Source organism: Hippocampus guttulatus, chromosome 16 (assembly GCF_054856545.1).
Source record: "Hippocampus guttulatus isolate MCC_2025c chromosome 16, RoL_Hgut_1.0, whole genome shotgun sequence".
Taxonomy (NCBI): Eukaryota; Metazoa; Chordata; class Actinopteri; order Syngnathiformes; family Syngnathidae; genus Hippocampus; species Hippocampus guttulatus.
In genome coordinates, this window is record NC_141276.1 from 14,069,046 (window position 1) to 14,094,455 (window position 25,410).

Genomic DNA, 25,410 nt, shown 5'->3' on the forward strand with positions numbered 1-25,410 from the left:
TTGATGAAACCAAAAGAACCACATAATCTGCGAAAAGCAAAGACATGAAGAAAGTGAGGCAAACAAAGCAGGTCCCCTCAATGTCTCGGCTGCGACTAGAAAATCTATCCATAGAGATTATGAACAGAATTGGAATGAAAGAGGAGGATTCTAACATTTACTGTTGATGAATGAAAGTTAACTGCTGGCAATGCGGCTCAAACTCGCCAACTGTGAAAGGGACCAAAGAGTCATTCTCATGGGTGTGATACCCAACATTCTCAGATCACAAAGCACAGATCGGTGAGGTGAACTCCAATGCATTGTCTAGTATCCTGCTGAGGATGAAGAGTTGGTCCATTGTTTCTAGGCCAGTATGAAAATCCCACTGCTCCTCTTGAATCAGAGATTTCACTTCTCAATGGACCCTCTTCTCCAGTCCGCCTTCTTAAAATACCACCCAAGTTTCCCAATCCAGAAACACTTTCCCCATTGTGTATGTGATGTTGCTGACACTAAATGAAACAGTCCTACAACATTCTGGGCAAATCAATCCACCCCTGGTTCTCTGCTGCAAGGAGATTTTTAACACTCTAGGTGACCTCAACCCCAGAGACAAGAGAGCCTGCCTTCTCAAGGGAATGTCTGTTGGTGGAATTAATGGAGGTTTTCAAACTATTCTCCCCATTGATTCACTACAGTCCAAGTTGAGGTCAGCAGCACCCCTTTGCCCACGATACACAGAGCTGATGCCTCAGGAGCTAGAGAGGGTCGTCCAGTAACCAAAAGGTAGGCTGTTCGATTCCTTCAACGTTTGAGTCAGGTGTCATTGTGTCCTTGGACATGACACCTAACTCACATTGCCTCCAGTGTCACTCACACTGGTGTACGGCAGGGTGTGGTGGTCGGATGGGCTGTATACTGGCATCCATGCTTCCATCAAGACCCAAATACAGCGTTTGAAGTATTTCAGTCTACCATAATCTCTTTATATGATAAACATTTTCCATTAACTAAAGTCTCCAAAAAGTATAAAGACCCAAGTAAGCCATGGATAACGAAAGGCATAGAAAACGCATGTAAAAAGAAAAACAATTTATATAAATTGTTTTTAAAATTGAGAACTAAAGAAGCAGAAAAAATATATAAGACCTATAAAAATAAACTAGTAAATATTATAAGAACCTGTAAAAGAGATCATTATCATGCACTATTAGAGCAGAATAAAAGTAACACACAAGAAATATGGAAGATACTTAACCAAGTAATCAGAAATAGTCCTAAAAAAATGTACTATCCAGAGTATTTTATCAAAGGCAAAAATACTATTTTGGAAAAAACTGCAGAAATAGCAACTGAATTTAATGAGTATTTTGTCAACATCGGCAGTAACCTAGCAAAACAAATTCCTGATCCAACAAACTTGTTTGAAATAGATAGATATGTAGAAAAAAACTCCTCCACGATGTTCCTTACTGCTGTAAAACAAGAAGAAGTATCAAATATTATAAAAACTTTTAAAAATAAAAAGTCAACTGATTGCTTTAATATTGACATGACAATAATAAAGCAGATTATAGAATATGTAGTGCGACCTTTCACGCACATATGCAACCTGTCATTCAAAGCTGGTATCTTTCCATCAAAAATGAAAATTGCTAAAGTTATTCCAATCTATAAAAGTGGAGAAAGACATCGGTTTACAAATTATAGACCAATATCACTACTACCACAATTTTCAAAAATATTAGAAAAACTATTTTCTCGCAGACTTGATAGCTTTATACAAAAGCATGCGCTGTTAAGTGAGAATCAATATGGCTTCAGGGAAAAACGGACCACCTCAATGGCAGTTATGGAGTTTGTGGAAGCAATAGCCACTAATATAGACAACAAAGAATTTACTGTTGGGGTTTTCCTAGATCTAAAAAAAGCTTTTGACACAATAGATCACAGTATATTATTGAAAAACTAGAAAGATATGGCATTAGAGGTGTAGCTTATAAATGGATAAAAAGTTATTTAGAAAACAGATATCAGTACGTGCAACTCAACAATAAAAAAACGAATCAACTAAAAATCACTCACGGAGTTCCTCAGGGGTCAGTGCTTGGTCCAAAACTATTCATCTTATATATAAATGATATCTGCAAGGTCTCAAAACAATTTAAATGTGTCCTATTTGCTGATGATACAACTTTCTACTGTTCTGGAATAAATCTGAAACAGCTCCTGACAACCGTAGAAAACGAATTAAACAAATTAAAAAACTGGTTCGACAGAAATAAATTGTCACTTAACCTGAAAAAATCGAAGTTAATTGTTTTTGGCACAAGACCAATCAAACACCAAGCTAAAATTATGGTAAACTCAATTGAGATAGAAAGAGCGTATGAAACCAAGTTTCTCGGATTAGTAATAGACTCAAAACTATGTTGGAAGCCACATATCGATAACGTAAAAAGAAAAATAGCCAAAACCGTAGGGATCCTCTACAAAACCAAGGAAGTGCTAAATAAGAGATCTTTGTACACATTATACACTTCATTATTATTACCATATATGACCTACTGTGTGGAAATATGGGGAAATGCCTGCAAAACAAACACACTCCCTATTCTCAACCTACAAAAAAAAGCAATTCGAATTATTAATAGATCAAAATATACGGAACCCACAAATCCACTATTTATCAAATTAAATACGATGAAATTTTATGACCTGGTTGACTTTAAAATCGCCCAATTAATGTACAAAGCACACAATAACCTGCTCTGCCAAAACATTCAGAAGTTTTTCGAAATTCGAGAAAGCAGCTATGATTTAAGAGGTACCAACTTATTCAAAAAACTCAAAACAAGAACAAACATCAAGCAAAGAAGTGTATCTATCAAAGGTGTTAATCTGTGGAATAATCTCGAAACGGACCTGAAAATGAGTAAATCGCTTGCTGAGTTCAAAAACAAATTCAAAAAAATAGTACAAACAACCTACATCAATCAGAGTTAAAATGATAAATTCAAAACATTAAATATAATGATAAATCAGAACTAAGTTGATAAATAGAGAAAGGTATATAAATATCCATTATGAATACAAGAGAAAATTGACACAAGAGTGTCAGGGTGTGGAAGTATATAATCCCGATACAAACCAAAAGTTGTAAAAATATCACGGTTAAGGGTAAAGTATGAGCCTTAATGGAGACTTCTTTCTTCTTACTTTTTTCTTTTCTGATTGATATAAAAATGATTTATTAGATACAATCACATAACGGGGTAGGACTAGATAAGTTTTTTACTTCTTCCTACTCCCTTGAACATAACTGTGTTGTATGAAGATTGATTTCTTTCTTTTTTTATCTACCTTATTTTCTGTCAAATTATTACTGTATATATGTTTTATGTTCAATAAACAAACAAACAAACAAACAAAACAAACCTAACTCACATTGCCTCCAGTGTCACTCACACTGGTGTACGGCAGGGTGTGGTGGTCGGATGGGCTGTATACTGGCATCCATGCTTCCATCATCCTGACTCAGGGCAGATGTGGCTAAGGAACATAGTTTACCACCACCAGAACATGAATGTGTGAGTGCATGAATAATGGATCGCTTTGACTGTGTCCAGGGATGCCTTACATACATCAAACGGATGCTTTATTATGTTTATCCATTCATCTTCACGAGGGTTGCGGGCAAACTGGAGCCGATCCCAGCTGTCTTCGGGCAGTAGGCGGGGTACAAACTGAACTGGTTGCCAGCCAATCGCGGGGGAACACAACCTTTTGCACTCACAATCACACCTAGCTTGCCATGCATGTTTTTGTAATGAGGGAAGAAACCGAAGTACCCGGAGAAAACCCACGCAGGCACGGGGGAGAACATGCAAACTCCACACAGGAAGGCCGGAGCAAGAATCAAATGCTGCACCTTTGCACTGTAAAGTGACGTGCTAACCAGTCTACCACCATGCCGCCACGTTATTATTATTATTATTATTATTGATCATGGGTTGCTTTGCTCGTCTGACACGCCAGACCATAACTCCATCGAAGTTGTCTGTAAGTTGTTCTCCATGGCCTCACTGAACTCCTCCCATGCCAGGGTTTTTGTCCCAGTGAGCACCAAAGCTGCATTCCGCTTGAATTACCAATACCAATCAACTGTGTCCTGAATCCCACAAGCCAAAAGGGCCGAAGAAGACTCCTGATTGCAGGCACTGACCACTTTACATCTCCAGTCTGCTCATCAAGAGAAATACAAAATGGCCCACAAGGACTTAATGTTTCCTGCGGTAACCTGAATATTACAATGTTCTGTTGGAGATGGGAGTTGAAACTCTTTCTCAAAGGGGATCCGACAAGACATTTCCATAAGACCTGCACATAAGTTTTTGGGTCTGTCAGGTCAGGCTGGCCTCCTTCAGAACAAATCAATCACCAGGTGGTCATCATTTGACAGCTTTGCCGGTCTCTTCACATCCATGTCTGATGACACAGCCTGAAAGTTAATCATCAAACCGTGTTCTTGGGTGCCCAAGTGTCAAATGCATATTCAGAGATTCTAATGTTAGAACATGGTGTTTGTTATTGTCAATCCACGAGGTGAACAGAAGTCCAATAACAGAACATTACTGGGCTTCTGGTTGAGTGGACATTTCCTCCCAATCACATCCTTCTGCATCTCACTATCTTAACAGATGAGCATTGAATTCATCCGAGAGGGAGTCCTCAGGTGGACTTCCCTACTGCACCCACTCCAAGGACTGCTCTGAGCTTCTGTTTGATACATGGGAAAAATCAGCTGATGGTGAACGGATGTTTCCCTATTTTCCACTGGGTTAACCTCAATGTACAGGCACAGCGGTGAGGCAATACGGAGACACATGCTCGGCACTTGTCACAATTTTAGGAGTTGGGGATTGGACTGCCTGGAGGTGGGGCTCGTTGGCGAGCGCCTGGTGGCCGGGCCTACACCCATGGGGCCCGGCGGGGATGGTGACGTGTGGAAAAAACAGCCGGCCTCTTTCGATGCCACTCACTCACTTTTTCCTTGTCCATCTAGCACTTTTGATTGGCCTTCACGATGACTCCGGCTGGAAGCTTTTTTTAGACAGCATCTTCCTCTTAAAAATCATAATAGGTGGCAGTTTGTCTCCATTACCATGGCAACCAAGTACAACTGTAAAAGCCGACTTATCGCGCCATGTTGTGCGTATTGCTACCATGCTGGTCCCCTGCTTTTCTACGGTGCAGTTCACCGGGAGGTTGAAAGTGAGCGGCCCCTCGTCGATGTTGGTGATGTGGTTGGGCTGAATGTGTTTGTCGTCCTTTTTACTGCAGTAGGAGCGGAAGATGGCCAGCTTTTTCTTGTAATCTGCCGGATGTTGCTACGCCACTGTCGTCCTTGCCCGGATGGATAGATGGCACCGTTTCATAAAATGAGAGTACCAAGCACCATGGATGAGTCGATCTTGAATTCTATCGTGACTGCTCGATTCCCATGGTCCTCGGCATAACTGACAGCTTGCAGTTTAAACTGTGCTTTGTAAGCGTGCCTCTTTGTAGGTGCCATTTTCGGGGTCCTGAGCCAAACTGATGTTGTTTTGCATAATGCACATAATGGCACTATCTACTGTACACCTAATTGGGGTGCGCCTTTAGCATCCTCTTTCACGCCCACCCTTCGCCCTTTCACAACTGCGTGCTGTACTCAGTCACATTCGCCTTTCCTCTACATAAGCAGCGTGTCGGCACAACATCAGTCAGTCAAGCGGAGCGCTCAACAAAGTCACGCAACATTCACAGATTTTGGAATTTGGTGCATAAATAAGGTATCCCACAGGATTCGGTGCACCATCCATTTTGGAGAAAATTGTAAGTCATCATGTGGACCCTTTGTGGACTGATTCTACTTATGACAATCATAGGAGCAGTCAATCTTCGATGGTTGATGGCTGTGATTTCACAGCATCATGTTTGTCCTGTTTTTGTTGAGAGGAACGTCTGTGCTTTTGGCCGGCTGCCGACGGCGATAGAATGACTATGGGGTGCTTGTTGTTTTTCACCTTGACAGCCAGCCTTTTTTTCAAATGAAAATGTCAGTGCTTTTGTACTGTCTTTTGACAATATGGCTTGAGGAGCTGCAACGTGAGGTCATCAAAATGGAGCTGAGTGAGCCCCGGAGGAAATGTGGAGAAAATGAGAGTTGTTGCTAAAAAAAAAAGTAAAATTATGTGAGAAAGATTTATGGAGAATGGAACCAATATTTCTGAATGTGTGTTGCTCTGAAACAGAAGAATCTTCAGCTATTAAAAAAACAAAAAATAGCAATTGTTTGTTTACTTTCAAACTTAGTTTATAGCAAAAGAAGGACCTCATGTACGCTGCTGGTCAACTGAGACTTCAGTCTTGCTCCCCTCTCTCAGCTTCACAGCTTCAAAAGGAATGTGCAATGAGAGGCATTACATCTCCACACCTCTTTTGTGTGCAAAGAGTTCAAAGTGCACTATGTTCTTCAGTGAGCCCGCTATTTGTGCGTGTTGGGGACCAGGAACAACAGGGAATCACGAAAATTTGTGAATAATTGATGCTGATGATAATTGCTCTCAAAACCTTTCTTTTCCACCCAAAAGGTAAGTGGGAATTCGGGTAAAAAAAAAACAACAACAACAACAAAAACACACAAATAAGCAGGTGATCGTGAAATAAGCAGCACAAATGAGCAAAGGGTTCCGTGAATAACGGAGGATAGGTTCGCCCAAAAAATGACCGAATTATTTGTTGTTGAAATTATATACAATTATGTATCAATGTCCTGCAGTACAATCTTAAACAAATGCTGTGATGCATTATAAAAATGCATACATATTTATATAGTTTAAAATTGCCACTGTCAGAATGGTATTAATTTAACACTGTTTATGATTGTGGTTGTAATTTACAGCACTGTAGAAGTGTACCACATTGTGATGTGTAGTCATATTTTGATTGACTCTTTTAACTTGATGAAACAAAATAAAATGTCTTTCTATATGATACAGTGTAGTTGGACATCACTGCAAACAACAACCACAACATTAAACACCTTGACAAATGAATACCCCTGTGACTACAACAGTAAAAGCAAAGCATGATGACCTCTTTAAAGTAACACACGACTGAAAATTAATTGTCCTTCATTCGATTATGCAGCGTGTATAAACATTAATGGTACAAATATAAATGGCAGCTGATTCCCTGAAAAGCTGATTCAGTTCATCCCCTTGCACAGTGCCATTGTGGCCTGTCACATAATCACTGTGACGAAATGCGCGCTGTAAAATAGCACTGTTTGTTTTTGACTTATTTCTTGGTGTATTCCCCCCCCCCCCAAAAAAAAATCTGTATTGCATCGTCAAGTATTGCAATAATTTAGATAGCAAGCCTAACTCATCCGGTTTCATGCTCTTCCTTTGAGAAAAGGGGGGGAAATAAAGACTTTCTAGAAGGAAGAACATAAAACCTGACAATTAAAAGTGCTATCAAAATTATTGCAATACTTGACAATGCCATTTTGCATTTCTATCACAAAATGGACCAATAAGTCACAAATGAACAGTCCGATGTGACCTGCTCAAAACTGGTCAAGGTGGCACTGTGCAGAATATGTCATTCTTTTGATACTTAATCAGAGAATCAGTTGCCACTGATATATAGTCACAATTAATGTTTATGCACATGCCTAATCAAATGAAGGACAATGAGTTTTCAGTGGTGTGTCGCAGGTCATCATTCTACCATATACCATATAATAAACAATCTGGTCATAGCGTGTCTAGAATCAAAAAACAGCAGACACGACTGTTAAAGTGGTTCATTTTAGAATGACAAAAAATGTTTTTGCCTGGTTGTCAAAATTTGTGAGGAATATAAAAATAACTGATCAGTAAAGTATCATCTTCTTTCGTCATCATCTTAGGGCACATTGCAAAAATACCAAAAGGCTCGTACGAGACACATTGCTGTCCGAAACATGGTTTTCTCAAATACAGCTAGTTTTGCATCAAAAGGTCTAACTCACTCTACCGCTCTGTAAACCTTTCTGCAATGTTCTAACATTGATGCCTATCAAATTTTCAGTTGAAGCTCTCCAAGAAGACAATCAAAGATGCAAATCGTCAGACTTACCATCAGCCAAGTATGTGGACTCCAAAGGAACTGTGTGGGCCTAGAGACAAACACAACAGTATGTTATTACAAGTTTGACTTGAAACAATTATTGCTGCATCATACCTTTGACAACAGGGATTACCAAATTAAATGATAGGGGGGTGGGGGGGGGGCACAATTTTTCATTAGTGCTGTTCAGGGCCACATGGGAACACACACTTCCTAACCAGCTCTGTGACAATAATGTTATTTTATACTGGGACAAAATTCGGGCATATGTGCAAAACACGTGCTATTAATATATTCCATTTTTCATAATACAGCCATCTCGTTACCTCTGCGTCCCGCGTCCTAGACGCATAATTTTCCCGCCAGACGCACAGTTCCAAATAATGTGCGTTTTTGGGATGCAAGGAAATTTCTCAGTCAACGATCACATTTTGATAATAGCCACCATTGTTGTTTTGATCTCACGTTAAGTAATCTCGCGTGACGAGATTTCCGTTCTCGCGAGACGAGATTGGCGAGATCGGCCGTCACCGCGTGGAAAGCAGACAATTGCCAAGTTCGTGTAACGTTAAACCAGGTGTTGCGAACAAGGATTGAGAAAGTTTATTGCGGAGGCATCACAGAGGGAGAAGCTAAAGTTGGATAGTTTTTTGCGATAATGATCATGTATACCTGAATTATTTAAATTTTTGCAGCATTTGTTTATAAGAAATAAACCTATTATCAATGTGTATTGTTGTTGTTTGTGTTATTATCATATGCAATTGAATAAGTAGACCATTTCAGAATTCGAAATTTGGGACTCTCTAAATGCATAACGGGACTCATACTTTTCTGACCAGCAAGTCCCTGGGACTTGCAGGGCTCTAACTGTAAAATTATCACTGATAATACATTTTTCAATATATGTATAAAAGAGCTACGATACATCCCAACCCAACAATAATGGATTTGAAGCAAACAACAAAGGCCTGTCTTGCATAAAAATTACAATTTCCTTTTTCACCAAAATCAACTCATTCAAAATTTTCAAACTATTGAGGTACTACGTTTGTCCTGCATCTCATCCTATAGCCTCCGAAAATTATTCGGCCTACCCATGTGAGGCACAGGGCAATATAAGACCTTGTGCAAGCGGAACAAAGCTATGTCTGTCATATAGATATAAATGGTGATACTACAACTTAAAACTACAGTTGATACATATTCACATTTCAGCACCTGCAAGTTCACATATTGACCCTTTTCATGCACCCTGTAAACCTGATAACATGATAAGCTGTCCACAGTAGTAACCGCTGGGGTTATTTTTCTTTTTTCTTTAACACATTTAGGGGGCAGATTTTTTTTCTTCATTTAACCCACATTTTTTGTAGAATACGTACAATGCATGTTCATCAGCGTATTCTGAAGAATATTGTTTGCTTTGAAAATTAATCAAGGAGCCAACTGTGGTTGTGGGCCACAGTTGCACGTACCTGTACGATATTATTACACAGACTTGATAGATTGTCCTGATTTGAGGAAAAATCTACACATTTTATTTAGCTCTTTGCTGACATTTAAAGATAAATCTAGAGTTCTGGTGAAATTTAGAGTAAATTCCATGTCATCATTAAAGCAGTTTATATTAATACAAAGATTGCTCTGACACACTGACTGAGGACATTTTCAAATGATGCTTCATCGCGACAAAAGTCCAAGGCAATTAAATTTTTTAACATATAAATACTTTTGAAATAATGTTTTCATGACACAAATTCTCACCATTTCCCAGGCAGCAGGGTCATGTTTGAAGAGCGAGTGGGTGAGCTCCACTGACACTCTTTTCCTGTAGTCTGAGCTTTTGTCCTCTGAAATTCGAAATAGCACTGCTGCAGCGTAGGTGGCTGTGGAGCGATATCAAAGTTTAGATTAGCTCGGATGGAAAGTCAAGTTAACCACGCTGAAGAAGGGTCCTCTGAGAACTGGAAGATTGCAAGTTTCTTCTTTTTTTTTCCTCGCTAGATTTTGCGGAACTCCAAGAACAGACAGATTTGCTGCAAATATAAACTGATAGTCTCTTAAAAAATCATATGAACGACAATGCCATGCTTTGGTTAGGTAGTAAATGCTTAAGAAAATGTCATTGATGCATCAGAGCAGCAGGTTTATCAACAACAAGTTTGTCAATAAAAGAACAACAACATCATTTTTAAGTGATTCTTGCATGAAGGTCAAAAGAGGATGAATTAATTTGCAATTAAATTATGAATTCTGATGAATTTAGTGCATCATGAGCGTGTTTTCATATTATTTAGCTGTATACAGTATCTTGAAAAGCTGAGACAAATGAAAATAAGAAACCCTTTCTCGGTAGTGCCATGTTGGGGAATCCTAAAGTCAGTAAACATTTATTACAGACATACTATGGGTAACTGCATCCTATTTTCTTGCTAAAAGGGTTAGTTAACATTGACACACGTCACTGTTTTATCAGACATTCTAGCTCTTGAAATGATTTAGATAAATTTTATGTGGAAGTTGTCACAACATTTGTTTCGCCTGATATTTTTCCAATATAATCTTAACTAATGGATTGTGATGATCAATAATGATGGCGAATAATTGCAATATTTGTATATTGTTTGCTGCCCGGCCACTGCTGCAAAATTCAGTTCATGACATGCAATAACAAGCTATTATGTCTCTCTCTCTCTCACACACACACACACACGCACACACACACACACACACACACACACACACACACACACACACACACACACGCTCACACACACGATTTATTAATTTTTGGGGGTTCGTGTTTTTCTGCCTTATCGAGACATAAAGCAATTGCCTCATTCACGAATTGACCATATGAAAAGTAATTAACGGCACCATGTCTTGCTCACAAAAAACAACCTCTGGGGAGCTACAGATTAAAACACTGAGTTTTCAATCACTACTTGCCACAGAAAACTGCACGGCCAATATATGGTGGTAGCTAATTGGTTGCCGCACTATGTAACATCAGGTCAGATTCTTGTTGTATTGCTCTTTGACAACACGGCCGTGACATGACAGGTTGGTAAATATTATTCTACCAGTACTTTGACAGCACTCAAAAGTAGATTTTCAATCTCGGTTTGGGGGTCAAACACTATTTTGAAATCTATGGAAGCATGGAGCAGCCAATGTGAAGTAAAAATATTTTGACTGACAAATACGTTCAGGCCCCCTCCGTGAGCCGTCACCTTACCGTGGTGGAGGGGTTTGTGTGTCTCAATGATCCTAGAAGCTAAGTTGTCTGGGTCTTTATGCCCCTGGTAGGGTCACCCATGGCAAACAGGTTCGAGGTGAGGGATCAGACAAAACGCGGGTCAAGAACCCCTTATGACGACTAAAATAAATGGAACTCAGTTTCCCTTGCCCGGACGCGGGTCACCGGGCCCCCCCTCTGGAGCCAGGCCTGGAGGTGGGACTCGTTGGCGAGCGCCTGGTGGCCAGGCCTACACCAATTGAGCCCGACCGGGCTCAGCCCGAAGAGGCAACGTGGGTCCCCCTTCTCATGGGCTCACCACCCATGGGAGGGGCCAAAGGGGTCGGGTGCAATGTGAGCTGGGCGGCAGCCAAAGGCGGGGACCCTGGCGGTCCGATCCTCGGCTGCAGAAGCTAGCTCTAGGGACGTGGAATGTCACCTCTCTTGCAGGGAAGGAGCCGGAGCTGGTGTGCGAGGTAGAGAAGTTCCGACTGGATATAGTCGGACTTGCCTCCACACACAGCCTGGGTTCTGGTACCAGTTCTCTCGAGAGGGGTTGGACTCTCTTCCACTCTGGAGTTGCTCACGGTGAGAGGCGCAGAGCAGGTATGGGCATACTCATTGCCCCCCGGCTCAGTGCCTGTACATTGGGGATCACAGCGGTAGACGAGAGGGTTGCCTCCCTCCACCTTCGGGTGGGGGGACGGGTCCTGACTGTTGTCTGTGCATATGCACCAAACAGCAGCTCAGCTTACTCACCCTTTTTGGAGTCATTGGAGGGTGTGCTGGAGAGTACTCCTGCTGGGGACTCCCTTGTTCTGCTGGGGGACTTCAGTGTTTACGTGGGCAATGACAGTGAGACCTGGAAGGGCATGATTGGGAGGAACGGCCTGGCCCCCCCGATCAGAACTCGAGTGGTGTTTTGTTATTGGACTTCTGTGCTCGTCACGGATTGTCCATAACGAACACCTTGTTCAAACATAAGGGTGTCCATATGTGCACTTGGCACCAGGACACCCTAGGCCGCAGTTCGATGATTGACTTTGTGGTTGTATCATCGGATTTGCTGCCGCGTGTTTTGGACACTCAGGTGTAGAGAGGGGCGGAGCTGTCAACTGGTCACCACCTGGTGGTGAGTAGGCTGCGATGGTGGGGGAAGATGCCGGTCTGTCCTGGCAGACCCAAACATATTGTGAGGGTTTGTTGGGAGCGTCTGGTGGAATCCCCTGTCAGAAAGAGTTTCAACTCCCATATCCAGCAGAGCTTTTCCCATGTCCCGGGGGTTGCGGGGGACATTGAGTCCGAATGGACCATGTTCCGTGCCTCAATTGTTGAGGCGGCCAATCTGAGTTGTGCCGTAAGGTGGTTGGTGCCTGTCGTGGTGGCAACCCCCGTACTCGCTGGTGGACAACAGCAGAAAGGGATGCCGTCAAGCTGAAGAAGGAGTCCTATCGGGCCTTTATGGCCTGTGGGACCCCAGAGACAGCTGCTGTGTATCAACTGGCTAAGTGGAATGCAGCTTCGGTGGTCGCCGAGGGAAAAACCCGAGCATGGGAAGAGTTCGGTGAGGCCATGGAAGCCGACTTCCGGACGGCTTCGAGGAAATTCTGGTCCACCATCCGACATCTGAGGAGGGGAAGGCGTGCACCATTAACACTGTGTACAGTGGGGATGGGGCGCTGCTGACTTCGACTTGGGACGTTGTGAACCGGTGGGCAGAGTACTTCGAAGACCTCCTAAACTCCACCAACACGCCTTCCTTGGAGGAAGCAGAGTCTGAGGACCCTGAGGTGGGCTCTCCTATCTCTGTGGTTGAAGTCACCGATGTGGTTAAAAAGCTCCTCGGTGGCAAGGCCCCAGGGGTGGATGAGATACGCCCGGAGTTCCTCAAGGCTCTGGATGCTGTGGGGCTGTCCTAGTTGACACGCCTCTGCAGCATCGCGTGGTCATCGGGGGGAGTGCCTCTGGATTGGCAGACTGGGGTGGTGGTCCCTCTTTTTAAAAAGAGGGACCAGAGGGTGTGTTCCAACTACAGAGGGATCACACTCCTCAGCCTCTCTGGTAAGGTCTATTCAGGGGTGCTGGAGAGGAGGGTCCGTCAGGAAGTCGAGCCTCAGATTGAGGAGGAGCAGTGTGGTTTTCGTCCCGGCCGTGGAACTGTGGACCAGCTCTCCACCCTAAGCAGGGTCCTCGAGGGTACGTGGGAACTCGTCTACAACCAGTCTACATGTCTTTTGTGGACTTGGAGAAGGCGTTTGACCGTGTCCCTCGAGGAGTTCTGTGGAGGGTGCTTCGGGAGTATGGGGTACCGAACTCCCTGATACTGCCGATGTCAGAGTTTGGTTTGCATTGCCGGCAGTAAGTCAGAATCGTTTCCGGTGAGGGTAGCACTCCGCCAAGGCTGCCCTTTGTTGCCGATTCTGTTCATCACCTTTATGGACAGAATTTCTCGGCGCAGCTGAAGCATTGAGGGGTCCGTTCTGGTGGCCTCAGTCTTGCATCTCTGCTTTTTGCAGATGATGTGGTACTGTTGGCTCCTTCAAGCAGGGCTCTCCAACTCTCACTGGAGCATTTCACAGCCGAGTGTGAAGCGGTTGGGATGAAGATCAGCACCTCCAAATCTGAAACCATAGTCCTCAGTCGGAAAAGGGTGGCGTGCCCTCTCCGGGTCGGGGAGGAGATCTTGCCCAAAATGGAGGAGTTTAAGTATCTTGGGGTCTTGTTCATGAATGAGGGCAGGAGGGAGCGAGAGATCGACAGGCAGATCGGTGCAGCGTCTGCCATGATGCGGACTTTGTATCGGTCTGTCGTGGTAAAGAAGGAGCTGAGCCAAAGAGCGAAGCTCTCAATTTACCGGTCGATCTCCGTGCCAACCCTCATCTATGGTCACGAGCTATAGGTCGTGACCGAAAGAACGAGATCCGGATACAAGCGGCCGAAATGAGTTTTCGCCGCAGGGTGTCCGGGCTCTCCCTTAGAGATAAGGTGAGAAGCTTGGTCATCCGGGAGGGGCTCAGAGTAGTCGCTTCTCCTCCACATCGAGAGGAGCCAGATGAGGTGGCTCGGGCATCTGATTAGGATGCATCCTGGACGCCTCCCTGGTGAGGTGTTCCGGGCATGTCCCACCGGGAGGAGACCCAGAGGAAGTCCCAGGACACGCTGGAGAGACTATGTCACCCAGCTGGCCTGGGAACGCCTCGGGATCCGCGGGGGAGAGCTCGAAGAAGTGGCTGGGGAGAGGGAAGTCTGGGCTTCCCTTCTAAAGCTGCTGCCCCACGACCCGACCCCGGATAAGCGGTGGAAAATGGATGGATGGATGGATGGATGGAAATACGTTCAGGCAGCACGATGGTCGACTGGTTAGCATGTCGGCCTCACAGTGCAGAGGGGCAGGGTTCAATTCTGGCTCTGGCGTCCCTGTGTGGAGTTTGCATGTTCTCCTCATGCCTGCGTGGGTTTTCTCCGGGTACTCCGGTTTCCTCTGACATTCCAAAAAGAAGCATGGCAGGTTTATGGAACACTCTAAATTGTCCCTCGGTGTGATCATGAGCACGCATGGTTGTTTGTCTGCGTGTGCCCTGCGATTGGCTGGCAACAGGTTCAGGCTGATTGTTTTTCATGTGTGCTTAAAATAAAAAAAGAAAAAGAAAAAAAGAGCCTACCAATTCCTTCATTGTTGGAGTGCAGTAATTCCATGAGTGGTGCCGATGCGCCTTCTGCATCAATGAGTTCCGCAGACTGTTTGTCCAGCGCCAACTCACACAAAACTCCTGCAGCTACACGTTTCACATTCTCCACATACGAGTACAGCAGCTGGACACACAACACACAAATTTGCCACTTTATAATGATTGTTTCATAGGCTTCTTGGACAACTACATTTTCCATGTTTCCTTCAGTGTTTTTTTTCATTTTTCATTTTTTTTCCATTTCCATTTGGAAATGTAGTCAACAATGAAAAATCTTTGATATGGTCTTTGCCTCTGTCCTCTGAAACCAAGATGAAATTTGGATTTAACTTTTTGACATACAGTGACTGTTTAGTAAGTCTCATTCTTGCCGCATTCCAACGCCTTGCTGATATTCCTTCAACACCATGTCACATCCAGAGCAATCGAAAGAAATTCCACTGCTTTTGTAATCACACCTAACTTAATCCTGATTATATTCCAGGAATCACGAAGAAAGTATTCCCACCCTCGCATAGAGCAAGGGGAAGATAGGAGTAAGGAAGTCAATTTCCACCCTATCTGTATTTTATGAATTTTATTTTGTTCTTAGTACTGAATCAGAGTGTACCTGCACAAATAGTGGTATGGTCTGCATGCTCGCAATCTCTCCTCGGTTAATAGGATCCCTGGCCAGAATGTGAAGTGCTCCTGTGCAGCCCTCCACAATTTCCTCCATACGGACACCATCCTATTAAAATATTCAGAACAAGAGAATGCATCAAAAACAGAAATGAACATGGTGATCTAACATACTACAGTATGCTCTAGCTTGTAGTGTGTATGTGGCTATGTTTGTGGGATCTTCACACCTGATATGTCTGCTGGGAAGACGAGGCATGCCTCTGTGTGTCCTGGTGAGCTTTTAACAGTAGATTAACCAATCTTGGGATTGTCCCCGCATCCCTCAGAGGTGCTTGATTAACTGGGCACAGCGCAAGGTTCCGAATGAGGCCAACAGTAGCCTGGATGAATAAGTCAAATCAGATCAGAAACTAACCATCTTATCTACACACACACAAAGGTAACACACAAACAGATTTAAAAAACTGTCAGTGTAACAGTGTCACTCCAAAGTGTAATAGACACAAGAGATAGAAACCTGTATGCTAAAATTATTCAAATCATGAAAATAAAATGCATATTGAATGAGCAAAAACAGATTCCATGCAAATCTATGGACGTGTGGTGAGAAGGGCGTCACGCTTTTGTCACGTACTGTATGTTTCGTCAGTTGCCGGCAGTAAGTCGGAATCATTTCCAGTGAGGGTTGGACACCGCCAAGGCTGCCCTTTGTCGCCGATTCTGTTCATAACCTTTATGGACAGAATTTCTAGCCGCAGCCAAGGCGTTGAGGGGGTCTGTTTTGGTGGCCTCAGTATTGTATCTCTGCTTTTTGCAGGTTATGTGGTACTGTTAGTTCCTTCAAGCAGGGCTTTCCAACTCTCACTGGAGCGTTACGCAGCCGAGTGTGAAGTTGTTGGGATGAAAATCAGCACCCCCAAATCTAAAACAATGGTCCTCAGTTGGAAAAGGGTGGAGTCCCCTCTGTGGGTCGGGAAGGAGATCTTGCCCCAAATGGAGGAGTTTAAGTATCTTGGGGTCTTGTTCATGATTGTAGCGTCTGCTGTGAGGCGGACTTTGTATTGGTCTGTCGTGGTGGTGAAGAAGGAGCGGTGCCAAAAGGCCAAGCTCTCAATTTACCGTTGGATCTACGTTCCAACCCTCATTTATGGTCACGAGCTATGGGTTGTGACCAAAAGGACAAGATCCCGGTTTTCTCCGCTGGGTGTCCGGGTTCTCCCTTAGAGATAAAGTGAGAAGCTCGGTCATTCAGGATGGGCTCAGAGTCAAGACGCTTCTCCTCCACATCGAGAGGAGCCAGATGAGGTGGCTCGGGCATCTGATTAGGATGCCCCCTAAACGCCTCCCTGGTGAGGTGTTCCGGGCATGTGGAACCAGCAGGAGGCCCCGGGGACGACCCAGGACACGGAGAGACTATGTCACCCAGCTGGCCTGGGAACACCTCGAGATCCCCCAAGAAGACCTGGAAGAAGTGGCTGGGGAGTGGGAAGTCTGGGCTTCTCTGCTAAAGCTGCTGACCCCGCGACCCGCCCCGGGATAAGTGGTATAAAATGGATGGATGTATCGATGGATGGATGTTCCGTCAGCCATCCACAATTAGCGGCCCACAGGCCAAATCTGGCCCACAAGAGCAAAGCGTCCGGCCCGCAAGACGATCTCCCCGTGCCGATTCCCTGACGCTTGTCATAACCACACATGGATAAATTGTCACAAAAAGCTCAATGGGATGGGCCACCTTACCTCCAGTGGTAGTCGCAATATTGTGAGCAAATCATATAATCATCGCTCCCATTTGTGTGATGATCCAGTTTTTGTGTATCTCCAGCAGATGGCAGAGGAGGGACTTCCCTCCAGCGTGCACACCTGCTGCCAATGTATCATCACATTAGCCAGGTATTTAAGGACTGCCTTGTTGCGAAGTCTCCGTCGGATTATTGACCTTGTTTGCTGCTAATGCTCAAGTGCTGTTTTTTCGACCTCTGGTCATTGTTATTTTTGCTCTCTCATATGTCATGAGTAAGTATAGATATCTTGCCCCTGTTTTGTTGTCATGTAATTGGGCTCTTGTCATTTTGTTTGTATTTTCCACGTTACTATTACCGTGCTTTTTTGCAAGTGCTTTTTGTTTTTGCCTTGTTTTTCCTGACTTCTAATGACCAGCGATTTCTGTTTATATTTTGTCTGTGCGCTTTTCCTTTTCAATAAATATTTTTGTCTATGTTTGTGAAGTCCAACCAGCATTCAGTTCATCCACGAATTGTGTCAATTTGGGCCACAGGAGCTCATGTTAGCTTATGTTAACAAGTGATGAGCGAGTTGCTTGTCGCCTGGAAAGGGTAAGCCATTCAAACAAATTGCCTCATGTTGGCAATTAAAAGTGACTGAGGGAATTAATTGGGAAATGGTGATCGAAAATCACTGGAGGAATTATTTTAAATAACATTTACAAAGAAAAGTGTGAGCTGTCATAGACTACATTTAAATGATGTCAACATTCAGGTTAAGGTCAAATTTCTGATTTCTGAAACATGCGGTACAACTCATTTACATGCATGTTACTCCCGTATACGTACATGGTAATTACAGTAGCCCAATTTAAACGGCAACGCACAGACAACCCATTCAATATCAATCACCCCACTAATGCCGTCAGTTTCCCCCTCGCTCCAAAAGGGTGGTTCAGTGCTGTATCTGAATTCCGCCATGTTTGTGTATCTCTGTTAGTGTATTTCCAGTGTGTTCCGCGTCACATGTTGTGCATACAAGTACGTCCCGTGCTCAAAAAAAACAGATTGCTTGCGCATAGACCATGTGCTGAACACAAAACAAAGTTCCGTTGAAAGAAGGCAGTGTGATCGCGTTGATGTGACAAAATATTTGGGATAGAAAAGGGATACCCCATAGGTCTTATTCGGGTTTTGCGCATTTGCATGGCTTTTCAAAACATGAATTTTGCCAATATTTGAGTTTTGAAAGGGCTATTGACTGCATGTAAAAGTAGTCAAAGTCATGCTTAGTGCTGGTGTTTTATTATCGGGGGAGCTGACAGCGGACTCGCCAGCACATCTGCATCTCAGGTCAGTAAATGTTTTACTTTTCTCTGTCAAATCGCCACAGTGTTACCAATTAAAACCAATTTTATCAATCTAAAATGCTAAATTCATCACGGGGAATTGACATCATCTTTATCAAAAGAATTGTGTGTGCTATTTGTGTGTATATTCTGTCACGGTTCTGTTTATGTCCAACACGTGGAACTGTAGGTCTCCACCTGCAGCGGCACACCTGTTGGTCTTTATGTAATTAGTTGTTTAAAAGGACTCCCGGCACGACCACTCAGTGTCGGGTCATTGTTTGTTTGTTCCTGTCACGTTTGTTGTTGTTATGTTTCTGGTATTGTTAGTTTTGTGCTACAGTCATGGTTTTGGTTTGCTACTTTGGATTCCTTTTGTTCTTAGGACTTTGTTTTGGATTTAGTTTTCTGTGTTTTTATTAAATACAATTCATCAAGTTCACCCTGCTCCTCCCTCCTGCCTGCTTTTTGGGGCTCCACCACCACGACGCACCATGACATACTTGAGGTCATAGTTAACATGAAATGCAAAGGTTGTCTTCATTAGCTTAATTTTTTAGCTCATTTTTATTTTTCCTTTTCAGTGCTAATCACATGTAAGGTAATAAAACTTTATTAAGCTAGCAACTCAAATTGCTTTGGGTTGTTCCCCTTAAATATTCATAGGATAGAATATCCACCAAAGAATATTGTTGTTATTTTTTTGTTTTGTTTTGGTTGTTTTTACTTCAGGAAAGGTTAGAATGAGATGGACTAGCCAAGGCTCCAGCTCACTCACAACCTATTGAGGATAAGCAGTATAGAAAATGGATGGATACGATTGAGATTTGGATACACAAATGAAATTCAGAATACACATTTACAGTCCAAAAGATTTCACTTGTTGGGGACTGGAATTCGGGCCGCGACACACTGCGCGATGCTTCCATAGTGGCAATCGGCCACTCACCTCGACACATTGGGCTAGTCACTATACAGACTTTCTGGAATGTGAACCGTGCAAACCTGTATCGCGTTCTGAGGCTACCCATACAATATGTTATCTTGTATCACATACAGTAATCCATAAAAAGATAGAGTGTCAGTCAAGGATGACGCAGGTTCCGACAGAAAGATTGATGTAGGTGATAATAAACTGCAAAGTGTGAATATATTGGAAGCCTTGCTCCCGTTCACTTGAACGGAGCCGGTGAAGTATACACAGCTCACAAACGTTATATTTCGTCGACATATAGCCTACATAAGAAATTTTAAATATGGTTAAGTATTGTTGTGAAATCAAAATTAGGACTGCCACTATCAATTATTTTTGGATTATTGACCAGAGAATACTTACTGTTGAGTGGCTGAAATCAAAAGGATTTGGACAATTTTAAGTTGAACAATGGCTCAAAACAATTGCTCGCTCATTAAAATAGTTGTTGATTGATTTAATAATTGATTAGCTGTCGATTACATTTGGGAGCTCCAAACACAAAATATATGTACTTCATTGTATTTTTATGCATTGGTGTTGGCGGCTGTGTCTTGCTGGCTTAAAACGTGGAAAAGTATTTTTTACCTATGTGTAAATTTCTGTGCATTTTGATTGGCTATAATTTGCAACTCGACCACATGGGGCAACTGTGATTCGAAAACAATTGCTGGGACTCTGCGTCTCGTGAAATCTCCCCCAACCATAGCTGACAGTTGAAATGATGCAGTCAGCCCAAGAATTGTTCTCTTGACATTCAACAAACCAGACTCGTTTTCCGCAGTGACAAATGGAGAAATATCGTTTTAATCACTTCAGAGAATACATTTTCCGTCTTTGAAAGTTCAGTATCGTATCAGGTATCACACTTTATACCAGTCATCAGCGTCCTAGAAGATGTTGGACTTTCAGGTTATACACCCATTGCAAGTTTTCACACAGGGCAAACTTCCACCAATGCCATAGAAGGAGAAACCTTCCTCGATAATGTCCAAAATCCTACAGACAGCATGCCTTGACTCCCCCCAGTATATTCTGCGGTTGTCAGCTGAGCGGACAATCCCAAAGGCAAAATCTGAAAGATCCACTTCAACTCTGGAAACTTTGGAACTAATTACACATATAGACTCAAGTTTTGCCTGAACAGAAAATAGATGGGATTTACGGCAGAGAGACGTCAAAGACAAGATGTTCCAGGCTCTATGTCAGTTGTAAAGGTAGTTCTACATTTGGGTACTGCAGTTGGCACTTTTATTAGAACAACTCGCAACTCTCTGCCCTCAACTCTTGTATATGTAACAAGACTGTGATGCACAGTCTCATAGGTAACCTCAGCACTGCATTACCAGCAAAGTTCTAAGAACCCAGATTGGTCTTTTGAAGACCAATCTGGGTTCACACACACACACACACATATTCCTTTGAGTTTGAATATGGGGAAACTCGCAGAGAATGTTCTTGGAAAGGTCAAAACTGTCGGACAGTCCGTTTGGGTCGGTAATGGGTTTGGTTCTTCAGAACACCAAACTGTATTTGAGTTGAATAAGTTTCACAGGTTTTATTTGACTTGAATTTGTCTTTGAGATAAACTCAGTCATATGATGCATACACTTCCCCAATAATTATTGGAACCCCCAGTTAAGATGTGGTCTTTATCTTCTAATTCATTTTTTTCCCTAAATAATCCACCCATCCACTCATTTTCTAATCCTCTTATCCTCACAAGTGTCGCGGGTGTGCTGGAGCCTATCCCAGCTGTCTTCGGGCAGTAGGCGGGGTACATCCTTGAACTGGTCGCAGGGCACACAGAGACGAACGACCATCCGCGCTCACACTCACACCTAGGGACAATTTAAAGTGTTCCATCAACCTGCCATGCATGGTTTTGGAATGTGGGAGGAAACCGGAGTCCCAGAGAAAACCCACGCAGGCATGGGGAGACCATGCAAACTCCACACAGGAAGGCCGGAGCCGCAATCGAGCCCTGCACCTCTGCACTGTGAGGCAGTCAACCACTGTGCTGCCCTTCCTAAAAAATATATGACCAAAATATACAAATAAATAAATAATGAACAAGAAGAAAATCCAACCTTTAATCCAAGTGCACATATTCAGTGGGTAAAAATAAATAAATTACACATTAAGAAAGGCTTTAACCAGAGTTGACATTCATCCATCCATTTTCCGAACCGCTTGATCCTCACTAGGGTCGCAGGGGGTGCTGGAGCCTATCCCAGCTGTCTTCGGGCAGTAGGCGGGGGACACCCTGAATCGGTTGCCAGCCAATCGCAGGGCACACAGAGACAAACAACCATCCAGGCTCACATTCACACCTAGGGACAATTTTAGAGAGTTCAATCAGCCTGCCACGCATGTTTTTTTTTGGAATGTGGCAGGAAACCGGAGTACCCGGAGAAAACCCACGCAGGCCCGCGGAGAACATGCAAACTCCACACAAGGAGGCCGGAGCTGGAATTGAACCCGGTACCTCTGCACTGTGAAGTCGACGTGCTTCACTGGACTACCGGGCCGCCCCAGAGTTGACAATAATTACTATATGTGAGACTACAACATGGAAGTATCAGCTGAATGAGTACAAAATTACAAAACATAAATGATACTTGACTGAAAAAAAACACATCTGAAAACAAGATGTGTCCACTTGTGCATCTGTTAAAGCATTCTTTAACAGAAAAAGGAAGTTCACAAGTAAGCAATTCTTTGAATAAAACAAAAGCTTCCAGAAAAAGAAAGCTATATTTAAGAGACAATAATGTCAGCCTTGGCAGGTTGAGGTAATTGCTAGTTAAATGTAACCCACTCTGTGTATTATGTTGCCCAAGACTCACAAATGAAGCAATGAAGCCATCGAAACTGCTACACACATGCAACCAGCATTAAAATAGCATTAAAGCATGAAAATCCTTTGGAGTTTTTTTGATGGAAAAAAAAACCCATCACCCCAAGAAGGGACCAGCTTGTTGAATAGAATCAGTCACAGGGCTCTCCACATCCACATTAACTCAAGTATTTTACTGTAGTATAATTTCGACAAGAGGTGAGTTTTGTAATTTATATATATATTTCTTATATTGCTTGTTTACTTGACTTGAAATTAAATCAATATCAATAAATCAAGGGAAATTTAAATCAAGTCAATAGTAAGATAAAGATTTAAATTTCAGATCAACTCATCAAAAGATTTAGGCCTCACCTAGAGGAAAGATTGTTGGTTGTACTACAGAATGATTTATTCCTTGCATTTTTTGAAAAATCCTGAAAAAAAATCTTCCACCCAAAAAAATAATAATTGGAAAATGAATCTCATCGTGGTTTTGTTTTACCAACATTGCAAGATAAAACACAGTTACGATAAGATTATATTCCCAAATCACTCAGCCCTCATCCTGATTGATGACCAAGTAGTTTTAATTGGGCCTACATCATCAAAAGCTTGTTGGCTCCCCAATGACAAGGACCGGTTCAATCGCTAAATATTTCGCCACATGAGTGCTGTGCCTGAGAGCGGAGTAAAACCTAGATTTTTCAGTATTTTGTGGCATCATTTTATACCATCCATCCATCTATCCTCTACTGCTTATCTGACCCCGGTGGGGGCAACAGCTTTAGCAGGGAAGCCCAGACTTTCCTCTGCCCAGCCACATCTTTCAGCTCTTCCCGGGGGATCAGTAGCTGATCGACCGCCTCAACAATAGAGATGCGGAACATGGTCCACTCAGACGTAATGTTCCGCCCTGGAACGTGGCCGAAGCTCCACCAGAGCTCTTTCTGACATGGGAGTTTGCCTGACGCTCCCGTCAAACCTCTACAATACGTTTGGGTCTGCCAGGTCGGACCGGCAACTTCCCTCACCTTTGGAGCCAACTCACCACAACCTGGTCATCAGTTTACAGCCCCACCCATCTCTTCACCTGAGAGTCCAAAACATGCAGCCGCAAATGTTTAAATATGATGTTCAGACGATCCATAAGGAGCACAGAAGATCAATACCAGAACACCAATGCTGTTTGGTGAGTAGGCACAAACAACAGTCAGGTATCCGCCCCCCTCTCCCCCACCTGAAGGCGCAGGGAGGCTACCCTATCATCCATTGGTGTGAACCCCAATGTACAAGCACTGAGCGAGGGGACAATAAGTATGCCCACACCAGCTCTGCACCACTCATTGTGGGCAAGTCCAGACTGGAACAGAGTCCAACCCGTCTCGAAAGAACTGGCACCAGAGCCCAGGATGTGTGTGGAGCCAAGGTGGAGCTTCACTGCCTTGCCCAGCAGCTCAGATTCGTTCGCTGCCAGAGAGTTGACATTCCATGTACCAAGAGATACCTTCTCTAGCCGCGGATTGGACCGCCAAGGGTCGTGTCTTTGGCCACAGCCCAGCTCACAAAGCCCCCAACCTCTTGAGCCCCTCCCACAGGTAATGAGCCCATGGAAAGAGGTAGCCACTTCGGGCTAAGCCCATCCGGGCCCCACGGGTGTTCGAGCTCATTTTACACGTTGTGATTTTTTTAAATCATTGAATTATGGCATGGTTTTTAAACAACACTCTTTTCCATGGTGTGTCAACTTCACAAGACATATTTACTTTCACTTTACAGCAACTTTAATGAACCTCCAGGAATGCTTTCATTGTTTCAGTCAAGTTAAAATAACCAAAATGGTGACGCTGTCATGTAGCCCTCTCAGCATCTCTTCCCATCTCCTCTGAAAATAAAAACACAAATCCCTGATGCACTCAAAGTACATATCTCTCCAGGGACACCGTATGTCAGCAAGTGCTGTCAAAGTATGATGGGAAATGTGTGTTATGATTTTTTTTCTTATCTCTGGCCACTTCTCAAGCTCAATAGCTATTTGTATGCATGTCATTACATCTGAAAGGATACGCCTCAGTGAAAATGCCACCTTGCAGACTATCACTTTACTTTTACATTTGACAGCAAAGCTGTACAGTATTTCCATTTCCTTTCGTTTCCTATCTACAAAAAGCTAATAGTGCAGTGGTCGTTTTCTCACCTTTATAACAGGCCAGTAGTGTGGTTGTCCCAGCAGCTTGACCACAGCAGGGACACCATAATGCAGCCGCACAGCATTCTGGGCCAGCTCAGCATCGTGGTGGCGCGACGTGAGGTGACGCAAGGCGCAAACCGCCGGCTCTGCAACATCTTCTTTTTCACCAGCACGCAGTACAGCATGGATCAGTGCCTCCACACCGCCAAATTGAGTGACTCGAGTCTGAAGTGAAGCAAATTTTAAAAAATTAATTAAAATGTTTAACAGTTAAGGGATCATGACAGCAATACATACAACCAATCAAGATGAGGAATTGCTTTTATAAAACGATTACCTTGGGAGTTTTGAGCGTCATGTGTGTGAAGATATCAACAACAATTAAAGACCCTTAAAGGGAATTCGGAGATATTAAACATGTGAGAAGATAATTGCTGAAAACATGCACAAACGCTGAGAACTATACTTAAACATAGAGATAAATTTTCAGTGTTTTTCACCGTTTCAGTTTTCCTAATTTTTGAGCGTGGCTGAAATGGTGCTGAGTGACACAGTTTGTCCCCTCTCCCCAACTTCATAAGCACTTGAATGCCCTCGCATGCATCAGGTTTATCCTATCCGGTGCAATTGCAAGTTAT

General features: G+C 43.3%; 1 protein-coding gene across 2 annotated transcripts in view; it reads right to left on the reverse strand.

Moving 5' to 3' along the window:
- Window positions 1-25,410, reverse strand: part of LOC147193285 (junction plakoglobin a-like) — a 159,184-nt gene that overhangs the window by 13,856 nt on the left and 119,918 nt on the right. For both annotated transcript variants that reach the window (XM_086133564.1, XM_086133563.1), the window contains 6 exons: window positions 24,779-24,997; window positions 15,924-16,076; window positions 15,683-15,802; window positions 15,046-15,196; window positions 9,910-10,031; window positions 8,152-8,191 (listed from right to left, as the gene is read on the reverse strand). In XM_086133564.1, coding sequence (XP_085989690.1) covers window positions 8,152-8,191; window positions 9,910-10,031; window positions 15,046-15,196; window positions 15,683-15,802; window positions 15,924-16,076; window positions 24,779-24,997 — 805 coding nt within the window. The remainder of the gene's footprint in view (window positions 1-8,151; window positions 8,192-9,909; window positions 10,032-15,045; window positions 15,197-15,682; window positions 15,803-15,923; window positions 16,077-24,778; window positions 24,998-25,410) is intronic.